Source organism: Festucalex cinctus, chromosome 12 (assembly GCF_051991245.1).
Source record: "Festucalex cinctus isolate MCC-2025b chromosome 12, RoL_Fcin_1.0, whole genome shotgun sequence".
Classification (NCBI taxonomy): Eukaryota; Metazoa; Chordata; class Actinopteri; order Syngnathiformes; family Syngnathidae; genus Festucalex; species Festucalex cinctus.
The window spans coordinates 9006885-9024244 of record NC_135422.1 but is presented as its reverse complement, the minus strand read 5'-3'; the positions used below and the strand labels follow the sequence as shown (position 1 = coordinate 9024244).

Sequence of the window (17360 nt, the reverse complement as noted above, 5' to 3'; positions counted from 1 at the left end):
CGAACGAACGTGTACGTCTACGCTTTTATCACGAGCAAAGCATTAGCTATTCATTTCACGAGCTCAGATATTTAGTCTACATCACACTGGTACTTGAAATGCCAGAATTTCCGAGCTGGCATGAATCTGACACGTGTCAGCAACCTAATTAGCGAAGACGTCAGGTGAATGCTCATTGCTCAACATGGAAGAGCCGTTTCTTGTTAATTAAAAGTTTTTATAAACAGTCGGTCATGGCTAAGCAATATGACATTTTGTTCCGGATTCTCTTGCTCGGGGATTCGGGGGTCGGCAAGACGTGTATGCTGCGTCGCTTCACGGACAAAGAGTTCGATACTGGACATATCTCCACCATAGGTAAGAAATTAACAAGTACAAGAAGCCATCCGACTCGTTTGACGTCTCTTCCTGAAACGCGCACAACTGAATCTGAAAACCCCTGCCGACCTAAGACGGGTTAATAACACAAGTATGTTGCTCTTTTGTTTACTCGGAATGTCAGCTGCCATGACACGTTCTAAGTATTTTTTTTTTTTTTTTTTCGCGTTAAGACATGTTTACTTTTTGTGATGGGAAAAGTAGCTCTACTTGTTGGCCCGGCAGGTTTAGTCATGACCGCCCCCGTGTGTGCGCTTGCGCGTTAGGCGAGATGTTTAAACTGTTAAAACAGTTGTCAGTGCCCTAAGGTAGGGTACTTATGCGTAAGATGACTATTGTATATTTATTTGTATCAATATTGAATGTATTGAGGTGGAAAAGTGAATACAGTGAAACCCTAACCCTATTTTTTGTTCTTTATTATATTCTGTAAATCTGTGATTAAAGAGAGATCATAATGAAACATTTTTCTGCATCATAGGCAGGCTGACATAACTGAGCATAGATGTTTCAGTAATTACAATGCTTTGGTTCAAACTTTCTACACACACGAGCAAAATAGCACATACAAGTTACAACCACATACATATATTATTTCAGCTCTATGGGAGCAACACATATTAAGCAAATTAAAAACAATCACTTAAAACTCAACACTAAAAGGACACTACAAAGTTACAAACTGAGTGACTGTTGAGAGTTGAGGTTAAGTGACGCATGACCTTTTTGGTACTTTCTGCTATTTTTGGTATATATTTTTTTTCTTCCGAACCCCTGTGGTGCCATCACCCAGCAAATAAACACAACGGCAGTTCCTGTGTCCTTGTAAAGTCTCAATGATTTAAACAAAGACTCCCATAAAAGTGTCTCAGAGCGCCCATAAAATGCTTGCAAACGCAGTCGTGCTTGTGCAATTCAAAGCAGGATCTCTTCCCCGCTTCCACTCAGTGAGTTGTACTATTACATCACCTGTTTCCTTTTGTTCTGACCGATTTGTGTTCAATTTTCTTTCCTAGGTGTGGATTTTAAAATGAAAACACTAGAAATAGATGGAATCAAGGTGCGGGTACAAATTTGGTGAGTTTTTTTCATTTCAAATGTGGCATATTTAAATTTTGTTTGCCAATCTGTGTGATTCTCTCTGGTCATTTTCAGGGACACCGCCGGCCAGGAACGCTATCAGACTATTACCAAACAGTACTACAGGCGTGCACAGGTGAATTGGCCGAACCGACTGGAATTATTATTGCCTTTACCGAAGTTATTTTTTCATCAGCATATTTTTTTTTAAATGATCAAGTATTCTAACTAATACATGAATATTTTGATGACAAAATTCAGACATACGAGGTGTTTGCATGAAGGTGCACCGTTTTAATCTGTTTACTGTGATTTGTTTGTCTACCCAGGGTATCATCTTTGTTTATGACATCACAAGTGAGGCCTCCTTTCAGCACATAGTCAAGTGGGCCACCGACGTTGATGAGGTAAGCTAATAAGAATCGAACGCTGTAAATAAAGCTCGAATGACACTTTGCTTCTTCTTATCTGTTGTCGTCTCACAGTACGCACCGGAAAAGGTGCAGAGGATTTTGGTCGGAAACAAATCGGACGAAGAGTCCAGGAGGCGAGTGACGATGGAAGATGGAAGCAAGGTTGGACTCAAAGTTGTCTTCATTGACACATTTTTGAAAATACTTGTTTCCAAGTTTGACATTTACAGTGGTGCATAATCCGATTCTCCCCCATCTAGCCCCGTTGGAAAAAAATGTAATTGACAAGTATACTTGAAAAAGGCAGTGAATGAGTTTTAAAAATAATAATAATTCTAATAACACATTTTTCGACTGCCTTATATTGAAGCATGTAGATGCATTTTGTCTAATGTTTTATGGAACCGAACATGGTTCCTTGCCCTGTAAATTTTAACTGTTTTATTCTGTATTTGTAAGAGTTGGTGGTAGTGGTGAATACGTTTTTTAAATTTTACTTTTTTTTTCTTTTTTTTTTTTTGGCAAATTTTTGTTACTACTTGATTGATAAGATGGACAAACTTTGAGTTGGAGGGAATTTTTTAAATGTTATTTTAAATGCTTGAAAAGGTCACTTTTACTGGAAAAATACTGATTTATTTTATTTTTATATTTTTTTTAATATGTCCAAGATACTCATTTGGTATGAAAAATTCTCTTATTTGGCTTTTCATCTTATAAAACAATTGCTTTCTATATAAGCGTGACTTAAAATATCAAACTCAATGTTGCAGCTAGCAGAAAGGTATGGAATGGACTTCTTTGAGACCAGCGCGTCCACGAGCCACAACATCGACAAGGTAGTATAGTCGATCACCAGCATCAAATATAAAGTGAGAGGTGTGTACATGTAAATGTACTGTATCCTGTATGTATGCATATTTTCCAGTCATTCAATCGAGTGACGGAACTGGTGCTGCAGGCTCACAAAAGAGATGTGGACAACCTGCTGGGATCGCTGGATGAGTATTTAAACAAGGCCGGGCTGGACGAAAGCGGTCGCGATAAAATCGGCAGCATTCGAAGAGTCTGTGGCTGTGCCAGAATCTTTTAAAACAGCATTTTCCGACTTTCTAATTGAATTCACCTGTTTTGTTTTTGTTTTTTTTTGTTTTTTTGGCGACCTGCTGGTATTGTTGGTGACTGTGTAGCAAAGTGCATTTGAGCATCATGTGCCAACAAAAGGCAGTCATATTCCACATCTACTTTCACCACTTCTAGCCCTGTTGCTTTCTAAACTTATTTATAGTTTAATTTATAATGCATTGTTGGGGTGTAAAGTGAGAGGAAGGCAATGAATTATTTAAACCTCGAAACTTGAGACATCAATCGTTTACAGACGCACTCAGTGTGAGCCGTATGTTTATTCCGTTTTTGAATGCGGTACAGTGAACCCCTGTTATTTGCCAAGATAAGGACCAAGCCGCTAGAAATAGTGAAAATCCGTGAGTAAGCGATGTCCTACCCAAAAACGTTTGGCATTGCTTACAGATGCCACAAGATGGCGCCAATATTTTTTCTCTCTCTCAGACAAGACTGGCCTGACTAAGTGACAGTCACCAAGATACCTTATGATTGTGCCAATGATGATATTTTTATGTTAAACATGGCTTTGGCAAAAATGGGTGTTTTACTGCAAAATATGCAGAGGTTCACTGTACTTTGTATTTAATGTGACAATGTCAAGCTCTTGCCATGGATGGCATTTTAGCTGAATGTTTTTAAAAATTGACAGTGAAAAATATTCAAGAATGAAATAAATTTTTCAAAAGTAACACACATGGCCTCGCTGGATTACAATGGAGAGAGTTTGTGTTTCATGGGCAGTTCAGTTTTCATTGTGTGGTGAAAAATGATTGTTAAATTTTTGATGGCTGGCATGATGTGGTCGGATGCTAATTTAATTTCCATTTTCTACACGTTTGAAAAGGAGCATTCGTCCTACTGTAGTCCTGCAAAAAAAAAGAAAAAAAAATCAAATCTCATTCGAATCACATCAAATTGTGTTTTACAACTATTTTACACTTTAAAGGCATGGTCTTCCGTTTTCACTCAGGAAAATGCACTATATAAATACAGGATATATACACATGAACTCCTTCTCAATCTACACCTCTGGGCTTCTGTTAATGTGTGGTGGTGATTTTTTTTTTCCCTAAATCCCCACCCCCCAAGCCTGTATTTTGCCATTTTGTGTTTGTTTTGCCAACAGTGGGAAGTTTCTGTGGACAGACAGTTGTTGACCCCTTTGGCTTGGGGGGTGGGGGTTTAGGAAAAAATCACTACCACACATTAACAGAAGCCCAGAGGTGTAGATTGAGAAGGAGTTCAAGTGTATATATCCTGTATTTATATACTGCATTTTCCTGAGTGAAAACGGAAGACCGTGCCTTTAAAAACCCATTTGATAAGAGTATCAAATGTCTGATGTAGATCAGTTGTCTCGCAGAGTCATCTGACCCCAGTGAGTCAGGTGACCACCGACTGGTCTTACCCGAAACGCCGACCTCCCTCCAGTGCAAAGTCTCTCCCGTGCTGCTAAGGATGGCGTTCATCGCCAAGACCTTCTACGACCTGAAGGCCACCACGCTGGAGGGCGACTCGGTGGACTTCAACGTGTACCGCGGGCGGGTGGTGCTGATCGAGAACGTGGCGTCGCTCTGAGGCACCACCGGCCAGGACTTCAGCCAGCTCAAGCAGCTCCAGGGCAAGTACCCGCATCGACTGGTGGTCCTGGCCTTCCCCTGTAACCAATTTGGGTATCAGGTGAGTTGAGCAGCACTGCGATGTGTTTTCACTAATCCCTCCATAATGTATTTAGACGAAAAGAAATTACAGTAAACCTTCATTTGCGGGGTCTGGGTTTTGCAGATTTTCAGATTTTTTTATAGAATAGAATAGAATTCAACTTTATTGTCATTGCACTGTCACAAGTTCAGAACAACGAAATGCAGTTTGCATCCATCCAGAAGTTCTTTAGCAAGAATAAATTTTATATTTTAAAATAGTGAAGGGATGTAACAATACCCAGATATCACGATAGGGTCGTGATACGATAATTATCACAATATTGTGGGGATTTTGGCGATCCAAAAAAGGTCACAATATTGTGTTAAAAAAAAAAAAAAAAAACTTATACTAACAGCAATACATATAAACAACCCACAATCTCTAATAACACTTAATATTTCACAAGCATATTACATTCCCCTTCATCTGACCATTAACATGGATTTTAAACAGAAGGGCCAAAACATGCCTTGTGAAAATTGAACTGCACTAAAAAACTAGCCACCAGAGGGTGCTAGAACTGCACAAATAGAAATCAACCTTTTTTTTTTTCTTTTTTTTTTTTTAATTGATGTGCTGATTTTAATATCATGACATCCATCCATTTTCTTGACCGCTTATTCCTCACAAGGGTCACGGGGGTGCTGGAGCCTATCTAAGCTGGCTTTGGGCAGTAGGCTGGGTACACTCTGACCTGGTTGCCAGCCAATCGCAGATATCGTGACATGACGACGACAATATTGCCTTTATCGTTACATCCCTATGTGTACAAAAGTATCTCATAATGCAGCCAATGTGAAAACCTCTGGCAACAAAAGTGAGTACACCCTTAAGTGAAACTATAAAAATTGTTGGTTTTTGTCTGCAAGCTCATGTGTAGCGCGATTGTGCTAAGTTTATATATTTATTCTCTCAAAAAACAAAACAAATGTGAGTAGTATTGATACACTTTTGTGAGTTGCACGATGTGACAAAGCCATTAGTAACACACACACACACACACACACACACAAAATGCTTGTCCTTCCAGGAGAATTGTAGCAATGGCGAGATCCTAAATTCCCTCCAACATGTGCGCCCCGGCGGCGGCTTCCAGCCCAACTTCACCGTCTTTGAGAAGTGCGACGTCAACGGAGCAAACGCACATCCCGTCTTCGCCTATCTCAAAGAGAAACTCCCCTACCCCGATGACGACCCCAACTCCCTGATGCAAGACCCCAAATTCCTGGTTTGGAGTCCCGTCAGCAGGACCGACGTATCTTGGAACTTTGAGAAATTCCTCATAGCGCCCGAGGGGGAGCCGTTTAAAAGATACAGCAGGAAGTTCCCTACTATTGACATAGAGCCCGACATTCAACGATTGTTAAAATTAACCAAAACTTGAGTTATGCAGACTTTGAACACCATGTTTAAGGCTTATTAATGAAGGTGATATTATGAAACTTAACAGGGATATCATCTGAAGCTTTGTAAGTGCTTAAATGATGTTGCATAATGTTTTTGTCAATTCAACCTGATGTTCTCAATACAAGAAGTCTTCGAGCTTGAACAGAAGTCGGAATGTGTCTTTTATTAACCTACACAAATGTAGTAGTAAAATCACAGTAATACAATTAATAAAAGGAAATAATAGGATGGAAAAACTCGGTCAACTTCGGTCCATTGGGGCCCTCGAGAACCGGAATAGGTGACCCCTGTTCTATAGGTCGTAAAACCAAATAAGCCTACATGAAAAGTGGGAAATTATCCCTTTTTTTTTTTTTTTTTTTTAAATAAAAAAATAAAATAAAAATAGACTAAGTTTTTTTTTTAAATGTTTTTTTTTTTCCTGATTTTTAGAATATTACAAACGTTTTCATTCAGATTACATTAAAAATAATAAAAACAAGTTTTTCTTATTCAAATAAGATAACAAATTTTATTTGACCAATATGACATTTTGTAAGATTCTGACTGTTCTCTCGTAGAAATAACGGTTTTGACGATTCGTTCGTAACCTGGAAATACAATTATGTCTGTTTCGTCGTAAAGAGAGGACGTCCTACAAGACAATGTACTTGTGGAGCATGTGTTTCCCCTCCTCTGCCCAGCAGATGGTGCTCTATACTTGATTTTAAAATTCTGCTAGGCTTCTACAAATTAATATTCACCGCACATATATCTTACAAAATGAGTTTCACAACAAAATGCTTCACAACGGTTTAAAATTGATATATTTTGTACATTGCGACATAGTCCATTCACCGGTCACTAAATTAGGTAAATTAGCAACCATCTTAACACATACATGAAGATTTACAGAAATAATTATAGCTATTGGCCATAAATTCGAAAAACAAACCAACAAACAAAAGTAAAGCTAATTTTAAAAAAAATAATCTAAAAAATAAAAACTAGCAAACCCACACTACAAACTCATGAAAACTATTAAACTAACTTAATTTAAAGACCAAAGTCGAAACGAACTATCGTGAAAATCTTAACTCAGTAAAAGTTAGGAAACAATCAAACAGATGACCGCAGACAGTCAACAGGAGACGTCACAACTTCCGAGCGGTCAACCTCGCCACCACAGGTGAGCCCCTGTTGCCACGGGAACGCTTCGCTTTGCGCCACTTCTCGCGAGACTTGGGCGGTTGGCAGGCGATATGCAGGAGAAAGGCACAGCGAATGATCTCATCCTTCCAGCAGCAGCTGCATAGCGCAGCGAGGCAAAGCACCAACTTTTTTTTTTTTCTATCAAACTTCCAAGTTGCGCCTCGGCTGGAATTATAAAATTAATAAATAAATAAAAGCTGAGTAGGCTCGCCACGTTTGAAGACGTTTGGGGGGGGGGGGAGGAAAAAAAAGAGCGAAAGGAGGTGGACGAGACGAGGGAGGTCGCGTGTTGCTGTTTCATGTCAAGGACTTGTGAGAGCCGAATTGAACAAAAAGGAAAGGCTTCGTATTGTGTTTTCAGCCACAAGAAGAAGGAGAGAGAACCCCCCACAGGAAAGCAGAGAAGGTGAGTGGTGGGGGGGAATTGGTGCATTTTGGTGGTCGCACTCACGTACACGTCTGCCGCCGCCACCGCGGAGGACGAAACGAATAAGGTGCAGCGATGAGTCAGTGTGGAAGCCCGACCCGTGTTCCCCTAAATTTTTACATTTAGAGGTTCGAGGGGTTTGATGGGGAACGAACCCCCTCAACCCCCTTATCCCCAACCCCTTCGACCGTCACTGTTGCTGTCAAAAATCCGCATTGTCCCCAGTGGTGTTCCCGGAGCCCATTCACAGGTGGTACCGTGAACGTTACATGGCTGTTGATTGACTATGTTAGTTAGTTTCCATGCTACTTCAGCATCTGTATTTTCCACACAGCAAAATCGTCCCAGCATGTAATTGTTAATGCAAACTCAAGGTTCAGAAACGAAGTACAGTTAGAACAAATTTTGAAAACGTCAAGCAAAATAGTGTCAATCTTGTTCACTATATTATGTTAGCAGGGTTTGGTTGAGTAATGCTATCTGTTTCAGTGATTAAAATGACAATGTGGTACAAATTTTCTGCCAAAATGAAGAGGGCACATCCATTTAAGCAACAACCATGGAATAGAAACCTTATTTAGCGGGCCACAAAATTGAGTTTGACACTTGTTCTGTAATGTAAGGAGTTATTTTTCCAACAAAAACCAGCTAGATTGTGTTTGTGAATGCTCTGTAATCTTAACGTTTTTTTTTCCCTTTTAATGTGTGTTAATCATAGTCCTGTTATGAGTGAGAAGGACTTCTTGATGAGGAACACAAGCCAAAGCAGTGGTCACATGTCTGATCGAGCTGCATCGATGTGGCAATACAGCAGCACCACATAGCAAACAGAGATTTTGTTTACTTAGTTACAACCATGCCACTGTGACAACCTGTCCGGCCCCCAGTGTTTAAAAGCACCTCTTTTTTTTTAAATTTTTTTTTTTTATCTTATGTAACATTCCAGCCATTTAATAAAAAACAATTTCCCCTTGTCTGCTTGAATCACAGTGTCTGTGACAGTCAAGCAAGGACGGGGGCAACTTAAAAGTTCAACCCTGGACAAGGATCAAACATTTTTGGCATTCTTTGAAGGCTTAGCTTGAGCCACAGCGGTATGATTTATTCCACTGTCATCTTCATTTGTGAGTCTAATCTTTGCTTTGTCTGCTTTAATTGTAACTGTTCATTCACACAGCATTTTTTTTTTTTGTTCTTGCTATTTGGGCTTCTCATGGAATCGTAAGCATCTGCTGCGTATCGCCGCAGCGGAAAGTATGCACGCTCTATTTTAATATACCACAGTGCTCCACTCGCCAGTCAAGGTTAGGAAAACACAACATTGTTCCGGCTGTTAAGATCATGTTGAGACTAGTCTGCAATCATATCAATCGGACTCCAAAGAGATTGTATCGGGAAAATTCCCGCGGAGACTTCAAACGGGCTTGCTTACCTGTTGCTAACCATGTAGCCTGGCATTTGTGGCGTCTTTGGGAGGCATGCTAGCTCCCGTTTTACAGATACCCGCCAAGATTTATAGGAATTGGATAAATGATTGAGTTAAAGAAAATTGCCGTTAAGCCAGTAGCCACACCCCTGATAAGACTTTGTTTTGTCAATGGAGTCAATGGTTGTCGAGCATTGAGCAGTGAATCCTATTTGGTGTTGATTGAAGTTGTGTTGAGTTTATGGATTTATAGCTTGAAGGAGCTTAGCCTGTGAAACCTTTTGGGCTCATTAACGTTTCCACCTTTTACGCAAAGTTCTTTATGTACTTCTTTTTTTTTTTTTGCTTGACTTTTTGGACTCAATTATTACTTGAGACAACGGGGCGGCACACACTTAGTTTTAAAACTTTTAGCAGGTATTAAGTACTCTAGACCACAACCTGGTGTTAGCCACAGATGCTACAGTGGTAGGTAGCATGACTTGTAATGAATTTTTACTGTGGCTCTAAATATTATTGGTTGGAAATTTTAGTTTTTGGAAAGGGACCAGACTGATTAATCTGGGGAAAAAAAGTTTATTTTTTTATTTTTTTTATTTTTTTATTTTTTTTAATAAAGTGAAAGAAAAAAAAATCTGCCATTTTTTAAAACATTTTTTTTTTTCTCTGTTAAGTTAAACAAATGCTAAAGGACAAAGTATTGTAAACTATCAAATATTCTGCTGTAATTCACACCTTTATTGATTGTTGTTTGTTCATATATATATATATATATATATATATATATATATATATATATATAGGTTAATATTAATCAGTTTTTTTTTTTTTTCAATTTTATCTCATTACTTAAAAAAAGAGAAATGAAAAGGGACAGAAGAAGTAAACCTTAACCAATTAACTATTAACATGAGCCTAAAAACATCCATATTGGTTGGGTTCTATTTTGGAGCGTGCAACCAATTAAAAATCAAAAGAGGTGATAAACTTAACAGTCACGCAAAAATGTTGCTAATTCTGCATCATTTCTGAGTCCTCAGCTGCCTGTGGTCCCTTGTTGTGCTTCTGTTTGCGAGTTGTATGCCTGGTTGTTAGCCAACAAGCGATGGCATTTTTAGTTTTATTTATTTATTTATTTATTTATTTATTTATATATTTAAGATATATATTTTTACAGATCATTCTACTAATGTACCACTTTCAAGTTTGTCCTATATTAACATATATGACAAAAAGAGGTGGTTTTGATCATTGCTAACGCCACCTTCAAAGGATTAACTCCACACGAGTTAGACCTTGTTTTTGTGATACCAACACGACAGAAGCGTACAGTGCGCAATCCCATAATTAACAGTTGTCACATAAGATGAGTTGTTATCCATTTATTGGCAGAAAAAGGCCATAAACGCTCATGTTTTCATCAAAACAAACACTCCGGCTCCAGACCTAATTCCTGACGGAGACTGTTTCTATTTTGACTCTTTGCATTCAAAGTGTTGTTTTGTTTCATATCGCGATGTGGAGAAGGAGGTTCCAGTTGCTAAATTAAGATGATGCTTTCATTGTCTCTTGAGGGGGGATAGCTCAGACAAAGTTAACACCAAGAGGAGCTCTGTGTTCCAATGCACGTGGTCGCTCTGGAATGTGTGGGATGCAATTATGCTAAGTGGACGTCTCAAAATGCTTAAATTGACAGTTTACATTGTGATTGCCGTTGTCGTTATTAAGTGCAGGAGTCTTACTTGGGTAGTAAGTTACCTGGCTAACATGAGTCGGGAGAGCATGAGAGAATCTTTTTTTTTTTTTTTTCCCGAATGGAAAATAGTGTGATATTGTTTGAAAGGATATAATGAAAGAGAACATAAAGAAATAAAAAGGTTTTATAATGTGTAATCACGCAAAAGTCATACACACACTGTATCATTTGCGTTTTGATGTGTGCCTCTTGCTAACTTCTCTTAGGAAAAAAAAGATAAATAAAATGCTGACATCAATGAGCTAACCAATATGAGTCAGCCGGACAGTGAAAAAGCCAAATGACTCCATGATGAGCTCAGCTGGTGACAGAGAGGCTTGATGGCTTTGACCGTAATGAGGTGCGACTACGGCTTTCCTGCTTGCCTCACGGCCGGAACGCTACGCTTTTGTCCTCGTCGGAAGCGTCCGCCGCGCACCAGCCGAGAGCTGAAAGTGCGCGGCTGCGGGGCTACAATAGTGATGATGTCATCCTTTTCATGCACTGTCACAGAATAAAAGCAGGCAAAAAAAAACTCGCCCCTGCCCCACCTGCCATACATTCGGGAAGTTTGATTCAGCAGAAACGCGTAACAATCCCGGCGTATTTTGCAGGTGCGACGGGTTGTTGTTGTTGTTTTCTTCCTCAGCTTCTCTTGGTGGTCTTGAAACTTTTTTTGAAGTTGAAAAATCCCATCTTGACTTGTTCTTGTCATCCCGTTCCCAACTTTTAAACCAACTGCCACAATTATGCAGAAACCCCACTTTTAATTCCCTCCTGGTTTCTGCTCCCATCAGACCACATAGTTGCTGAAAATAGAAGCCAATGGAGCAAAGAACCACTTGAAAGAATGTAAAGTGAGACAAACACAAAGAAGAAAACAACTTTCCAGAGTGAAATCTGGCGTTTTGGATGCTGATGATAATCTGCCGCGGGCGATTTTCAGACGTGCTCGTTATTGTCTGGACATGTCTGCCAGTTGCTACACTGTCTCTCTAGTTTGGCCCGCGCACTCTTCCCCCTCTGGAACACATTACACACACTTCTGAGGGGAATCCAAACACGCAGAAGCCGAGTTGCAGGCCTGCGTCTCATGCCGAGCCCATGTGGGCCGCCGTGGAAAATAATTCCGCAAAAAAAAAGAAAGAACGAAAGAAACCACAGAGGTTTTTCTGTTGTCCCCGCGGTGGGCCGAAATCCGAGAAGGAGGCAGGAATGCGTGAGGGCTTGTTCATGACTGAGCTTGAAGCACATCCCGACGTATAGACAGGTTAGTTCAGCTCGTCTTCATTCCTACTCGGTAGTTGCGTTCAGGTGCGACATGTGATGTTGTTGTGTAGTATCGCAGGAATGCTGGCACATGGCTGCCTGTTCAAACACTACACTAAGTTGCCACTGAGTACATTTATGCCCCAGGTTGTGTTCCCAATTCCACATCCTCTGCCTTGCATCCATTTCCACCCATTTGACTTCCTGCTCTGCTCTTAATACTGAAAGGAAAGAATGAGAGCAGTGTAATTCAAAAGCTTCAAACAGTCTCAGGTGGACTTGGGAAACCGTCGCTCCAGTTTAAAGCAGTGGTCAAACCAATGGGGGACCTCAGAGTTTCAAGATAAAAACCACCACCTGCCACCATCTCTTGTGAGCACAAGAGACGGTGGCAAGGAACTCAACTCGCATCAAAACAAGTAGAAGCTTGACAGATAGGGAATAAATCTTTTAAAAAGTGGCTTCAAGCTGATTATTTTCACTCCTGTGTATTTAGAACAACCATGCTTTGGGTAAGTCAGCTAGCTTAATGCTAACACACGATGTAAAATGCCATAGGGCTAACGGTTAGCATCAATGATAACGTTAAGCATTCGATATTTGAACACAAATGGTACAGTAACAAATAGTATATGTATACAAACAAGTCTTGGCACACTATACTGAAAGGAATACTTGACTCGTTTGGCCATTTTCAGCAGTAAAACGATAATATTTTGTCTATAAGAGACTGAAGATGACATCACGCGTGCTCAAGAAACAGATAACGACCAATCATGGCTCAGTTTGCTAACGTCACATGATCAAACCCTGAAAACAGGTGAGCCATGATTGGTCGTTACCTGCGTGAGGTCATCTTCAGTCGACCGCAAGTGGCAAAATGTGTTTTTAAAGGTATTAATTGTACATGAAAAATAATGAAGTTATCACATTAATTATGGACAAAATATTAGCTTGTTACTGCTGAAAATGGCTAAATGAGTCTAGTATCCCTTTAATTAGAAGTATGGGTACTTGTGTAAAAGTAGACTTAGTTAATAAAATAACTGGGCGCAATGAAAAAACCTTTCTTGTATACAAAATAGCTTCTCTCGTATTAACTTTTCATGGCACTCTTACTGGGTATAAAAAAAGACACCGTTTTGCTGCAAGCTAAATTCCAACAAAACAATCAGGACTGAACAAGTGAAACAAAACAACACAGCTAACGATGCTAACAAAGCAAATGTGAACAACTGAAAAACACCTTCCCCGTATGTTTTTCAGATTAGATGGAGAATTTTTGAATTCCTGTGGCTTGTGTTTTTCCAATCATTCTTGGAGACGACAACATTGAGAAAAAAAATTCTCTTTGCTTCAACGAGCAGATCTCAATAAGCAGAAAAATCCCAAACACCTCTCTAAATGAGGTCGTTAGCCGTGTTGTTCCAGGTGCACAGGTCAGATAGGGTCCATTCATAACAAACATGGCTGCTTTCCCGCAGTCTTTCCTCTGTGGCTGCCTGCTTCCTGCACCTTTCATTGATGTGTTCCTGGATACGCGCTAACACAACAGAAAGTTGGGCGCTGTGTGTGAATTAAGCGTGGTGCGCGGGCGAACATGCGAGACGCAGGCCTCAGCCGTTCACCTCCTGCGGGATTTGAACGCTTTGCAAATGTGTCTTGCGCACAAGTGGCACTTTGCTGTCATCACCGGGGAGGAGGTGAGGTGTTGCCACGTCTCTGTTGATACGACACTTGCCCTGAATGCTAATGAGGTGCAAGCTGCCCTCGGCTGTTTTGCTACTAGAAAGAGACAGAGAGCATCAGCAGCATTATGTTTTGTTTGCTTGTCTGTGCGGTTGTGGAGTCCTTTTAGTTAGTGTCAGGCAGGTGTGTTCAGACAGATATCAATATTGCGGTGTCCCTACAATATTGAAATACACCAGCAGCAAAACGTGTTTTTCGAACAACTGACCGCTCCACTACGAGCTATTCTTTCTGTTCATTTTGTTTTGGAATAACAGTGGGTTGATTGGTCGAGTGAGGTGCAACAATGATGTCATAGAAGTGTTGCCATCTTGGACAAGAGACATCAATGTACAGTATTTGAAATATATCAATCTCATCAAATTGATAAGACAACAGATGCTTGTTGCGACTCTCCAAAATCAACCAAAGAATTCAAGGCTGACCACAACATAATTTAAAGATATCCATCCATCCATCCATCCATCCATCTTCTGAACTGCTTGCTCCTCACAAGGGTCGCGGGGGGTGCTGGAGCCTATCCCAGCTGGGGTACATCCTGAACTGGTCGCAAGCCAATCGCAGGATTTAAAGATATTAGTGCTTGAAAAGAAATTAAATGGTAAATTTCACTCGTACCTGACATCCAAAGACGCTGATCTCTCAGTCGAGATGTACAACTTTTTTGGGTTTTTTTTAATTTCCTCATGGTTATATTAGCCATGGGTGGTTTTGCGCAAGTGGTATTAATTTACAGTCTGAAGCAGAGGGTGTGTGTAAAGATGAATTTTTTTAACATGTTCATATTTGGACGAAAGCATGTCAGAAAACTAGGAATTGCTTTAAATTGAGAAATAAAATCCTTCAAAATATTTACAAAAAAAAAAGACATAAAAAGCAGCATTCAACATTTTGGAAAGTCTGTTCTAACAGGGAACTTCTTCAGCAACACAGTGTTGTTTTGTTCTCTGACATCTCAGGTCTTCCCGGGCAGGTTGTGGCATGGCGACGTTGCGAAAGCGGAGGAGCTTGCGATGGTTTGATTAGGTCCTTTGGCAAAGGTCATGAAGCTGTCAGGTCATGGTGACACACATAAACGGCAGCATCTCCAGACAATGAAATCGCATCTAGCTTAAGATGCTCTGTGCGCCCCTTTGGAGTTCCCAGCAATCAAAAGTGATCCGCCCATTGATCAGCAATTGCTATGCAATCAGGGTAAAAAGCCAATAAAACCAATTTGATCACGCAGATAAATGAAGCTTCAGCCGTAATGCTTTTTAATGGTGTAAGGACTCCCCATAGAAGAGATACTGGTTTGCTGAGAGAGCAGGAAAACAAAGCAAGCTCGTCAGGCAGGTGCAAGTTAAGGTGACACTGTGATTAATGTACCCTCCTCATTCTCACCAAATGGCACCAGATGATGAGGTGAAAGATGCCGTCATGTAATGTGTTCATTAGATAAATAAATAAATAAACAAACAAATAAATAAATAGTGTGTCAAAATTAATGTGTTAAATTTTGAGTTAAAGTTCCTTGAACGCCATGATTTTTTTTAACGTGCTGTTAATGACCACCCCTTACTTGGAAAGCCTGTACGGGGGGAATTCCAGCAGAAATGTCCACGTCAAAATTTAGCAGTAATGAATTTAACTAGACTAAGTGCAATTTCTGGAGAAATTGTGTGGGAATGCTGAAAGCTGAATGCTAAGATTTGAATGCATGTGGAATGCTTATTGAGAAATAAATTATGAAATGATGACCTCGTGGTGGTTACTGGACAATGCACTTTACCAATTGTGCCAACGAGCAGTATCAAACACTGGTAACGATGATAAGTTATATGTATGGAAGTGGCCATGGAAAGTGACACTTAGATATAGTTAAATGTTTTCCCATTGAAAATGAATGGGGAAAAGTTGATACTGTAAGTAATGTGAAATCAGACGATGTATACCTCGGGAGGTGTGAATTTTTGAAGCAAGTTGAAACTTGAACAGTGTAAATCGGAAGTATTATGTTGCCACATGTTGTTACGTGGCACAGAAGTGTGGAGAATAAAAATCACAATAACATATGTGGGAATGCTTCAGCATTCCCAAAATAATAATGCATATATTTGTGGAGACTGGGGTCAAGTTGTATTTTACAATTTTTTAGTTTATGTTAAAGATTAGAAAGCTTTTAATATGAAAAGAAAAATACACTCAACTGTCATGTCTTACAAATGCAATTCTGTCATCTAGTTCATCAATCAATATCACTCGTTTTTCATCATCTTTTTTTTAATTTGAACTCAAGTTTATGAATTATGAAATTACTGTATCAACGATTAAAAGAGCAGCCATATTTCTATTAGTATAATAAAATAATTGTGATGCATTGCAGTGTAGCACTTGAGTCGTTTGCTATCACTTAGAACTTTTCCATTTCTATTCTGAGCAACAATATAAAAGCACTTCTAAAATATATGTTTGCCTCATATCTTGGAGGGCATCATAACCCCAACCCAAAGACCCTTCAGTTATCTGTCAGTTATTCTCTCTTAATTGGATCTTTCTCTAATGAGCGACATCTTGATGAGGACACAGCTGCCTACACCTGACAGTACTACAGGAAGTCACTGAAATTGGCATGTGTCCGCCTCATGCATTTCCACTCCTGTTAGGACAGGCCACAGAGCTCATCAATTCACAACGTGTTGCGCAACTGCGGCGCTCCACGAAACGACATTCGCGCTGGAGAAAGTCACAGCGTCGATGGCTGCTACTGGCCTTCAGCGCAAAACCCTTCACTCGCACATCCAAGCTCTGCCACTGCGGTTTATCGCGGTCACGATCCTGTTCCAACAACCAGCCGCATGACATTTAAAGCAGCAATCCAGCGATGCAGCGTTTGCACTATTTCTGCTTTCATTAAGCACACATACTGTAGAAAGCCTACTAATGTTGGATTACGCAAGTGCAGCAAAATCTGAGATGTGCCAGAAACTGTTTTTGTTTTGGTCCATTCCCTCACTCAAGTAGTAGTAAACTGAGACCAACTCATTATATGATATTATCAGGATATTTTGCAAACGATACTGATAGTAGTGCACCTCTATACTATGCAAGAGAAAATAAGACATTCCACGACTAATTAGTTTTCTTTTTTAGATAATCAGTTTCTTTGTTTTGTTTGTTTCCTCCATGTGTAATCAGGCAGAGGATGTGAAGCTTGGGGTAAGAGATGACTTCTAAACATCACAGCCTTTTGTCGTATTGACACCTCTGCTGTGAGAATGTGTTAAGTTAACGTCGACTACCCCCTACCGTTCAGAAACAGTTGTATGCTGAAGAGCTAGCTGACCCTCGACCCTGTCCTCTTTTCAGAATGCACTTGCTTGGACTTGCGTGTCAAACCTATTTGGCATTTTTCTTTGTGATCCAATGAAAGTGGAACATTTGCTTTAGTCTAGAATAAATAAATGTTTGTTGCGT

The 17360-nt window shown here is 39.9% G+C and overlaps 3 protein-coding genes and 1 long non-coding RNA gene across 5 annotated transcripts in view; 3 read left to right on the top strand and 1 right to left on the bottom strand.

The window, feature by feature from the left end:
- Positions 1–93: 93 nt before the first annotated feature.
- Positions 94–3685, top strand: LOC144032165 (ras-related protein Rab-15-like). The gene is made up of 7 exons (XM_077539872.1): positions 94–357; positions 1395–1455; positions 1534–1594; positions 1788–1865; positions 1944–2033; positions 2645–2710; positions 2800–3685. Exons 1-7 carry the CDS (start codon positions 234–236, stop codon positions 2962–2964), a joined length of 645 nt encoding a protein of 214 aa, XP_077395998.1. The 5' UTR covers positions 94–233; the 3' UTR covers positions 2965–3685.
- On the bottom strand, positions 3012–7524 carry LOC144032167 (uncharacterized). Its single transcript, XR_013287701.1, has 3 exons — positions 7263–7524; positions 4405–4654; positions 3012–3862 (listed from the first exon to the last, which is right to left on the bottom strand). It is a non-coding gene; the product is annotated as an uncharacterized LOC144032167 (long non-coding RNA).
- Positions 4258–6235, top strand: gpx2 (glutathione peroxidase 2). The gene is made up of 2 exons (XM_077539873.1): positions 4258–4676; positions 5731–6235. Exons 1-2 carry the CDS (start codon positions 4455–4457, stop codon positions 6082–6084), a joined length of 576 nt encoding a protein of 191 aa, XP_077395999.1. The 5' UTR covers positions 4258–4454; the 3' UTR covers positions 6085–6235.
- LOC144032163 (signal-induced proliferation-associated 1-like protein 1) overlaps positions 7306–17360 on the top strand; it is a 51205-nt gene continuing 41150 nt past the window's right edge. Inside the window, exon 1 of one of the 2 annotated variants that reach the window (XM_077539866.1) lies at positions 7306–7704. The gene's annotated coding sequence lies outside the window, so the exon portion shown is untranslated. Of the gene's footprint in view, positions 7705–8732; positions 8850–17360 lie in introns of those variants that run through there. The other variant, XM_077539869.1, reaches the window with a different exon arrangement.

Bases quoted from the DNA above. Each gene is read 5' to 3' on its own strand.
- LOC144032165 (XM_077539872.1), top strand. From the start codon at position 234: ATGGCTAAGCAATATGACATTTTGTTCCGGATTCTCTTGCTCGGGGAT. The intron at 2,034-2,644 runs GTTGGACTCAAA...TCAATGTTGCAG, and splicing joins CGATGGAAGATGGAAGCAAG to CTAGCAGAAAGGTATGGAAT. The intron at 2,711-2,799 runs GTAGTATAGTCG...CATATTTTCCAG, and splicing joins CGAGCCACAACATCGACAAG to TCATTCAATCGAGTGACGGA.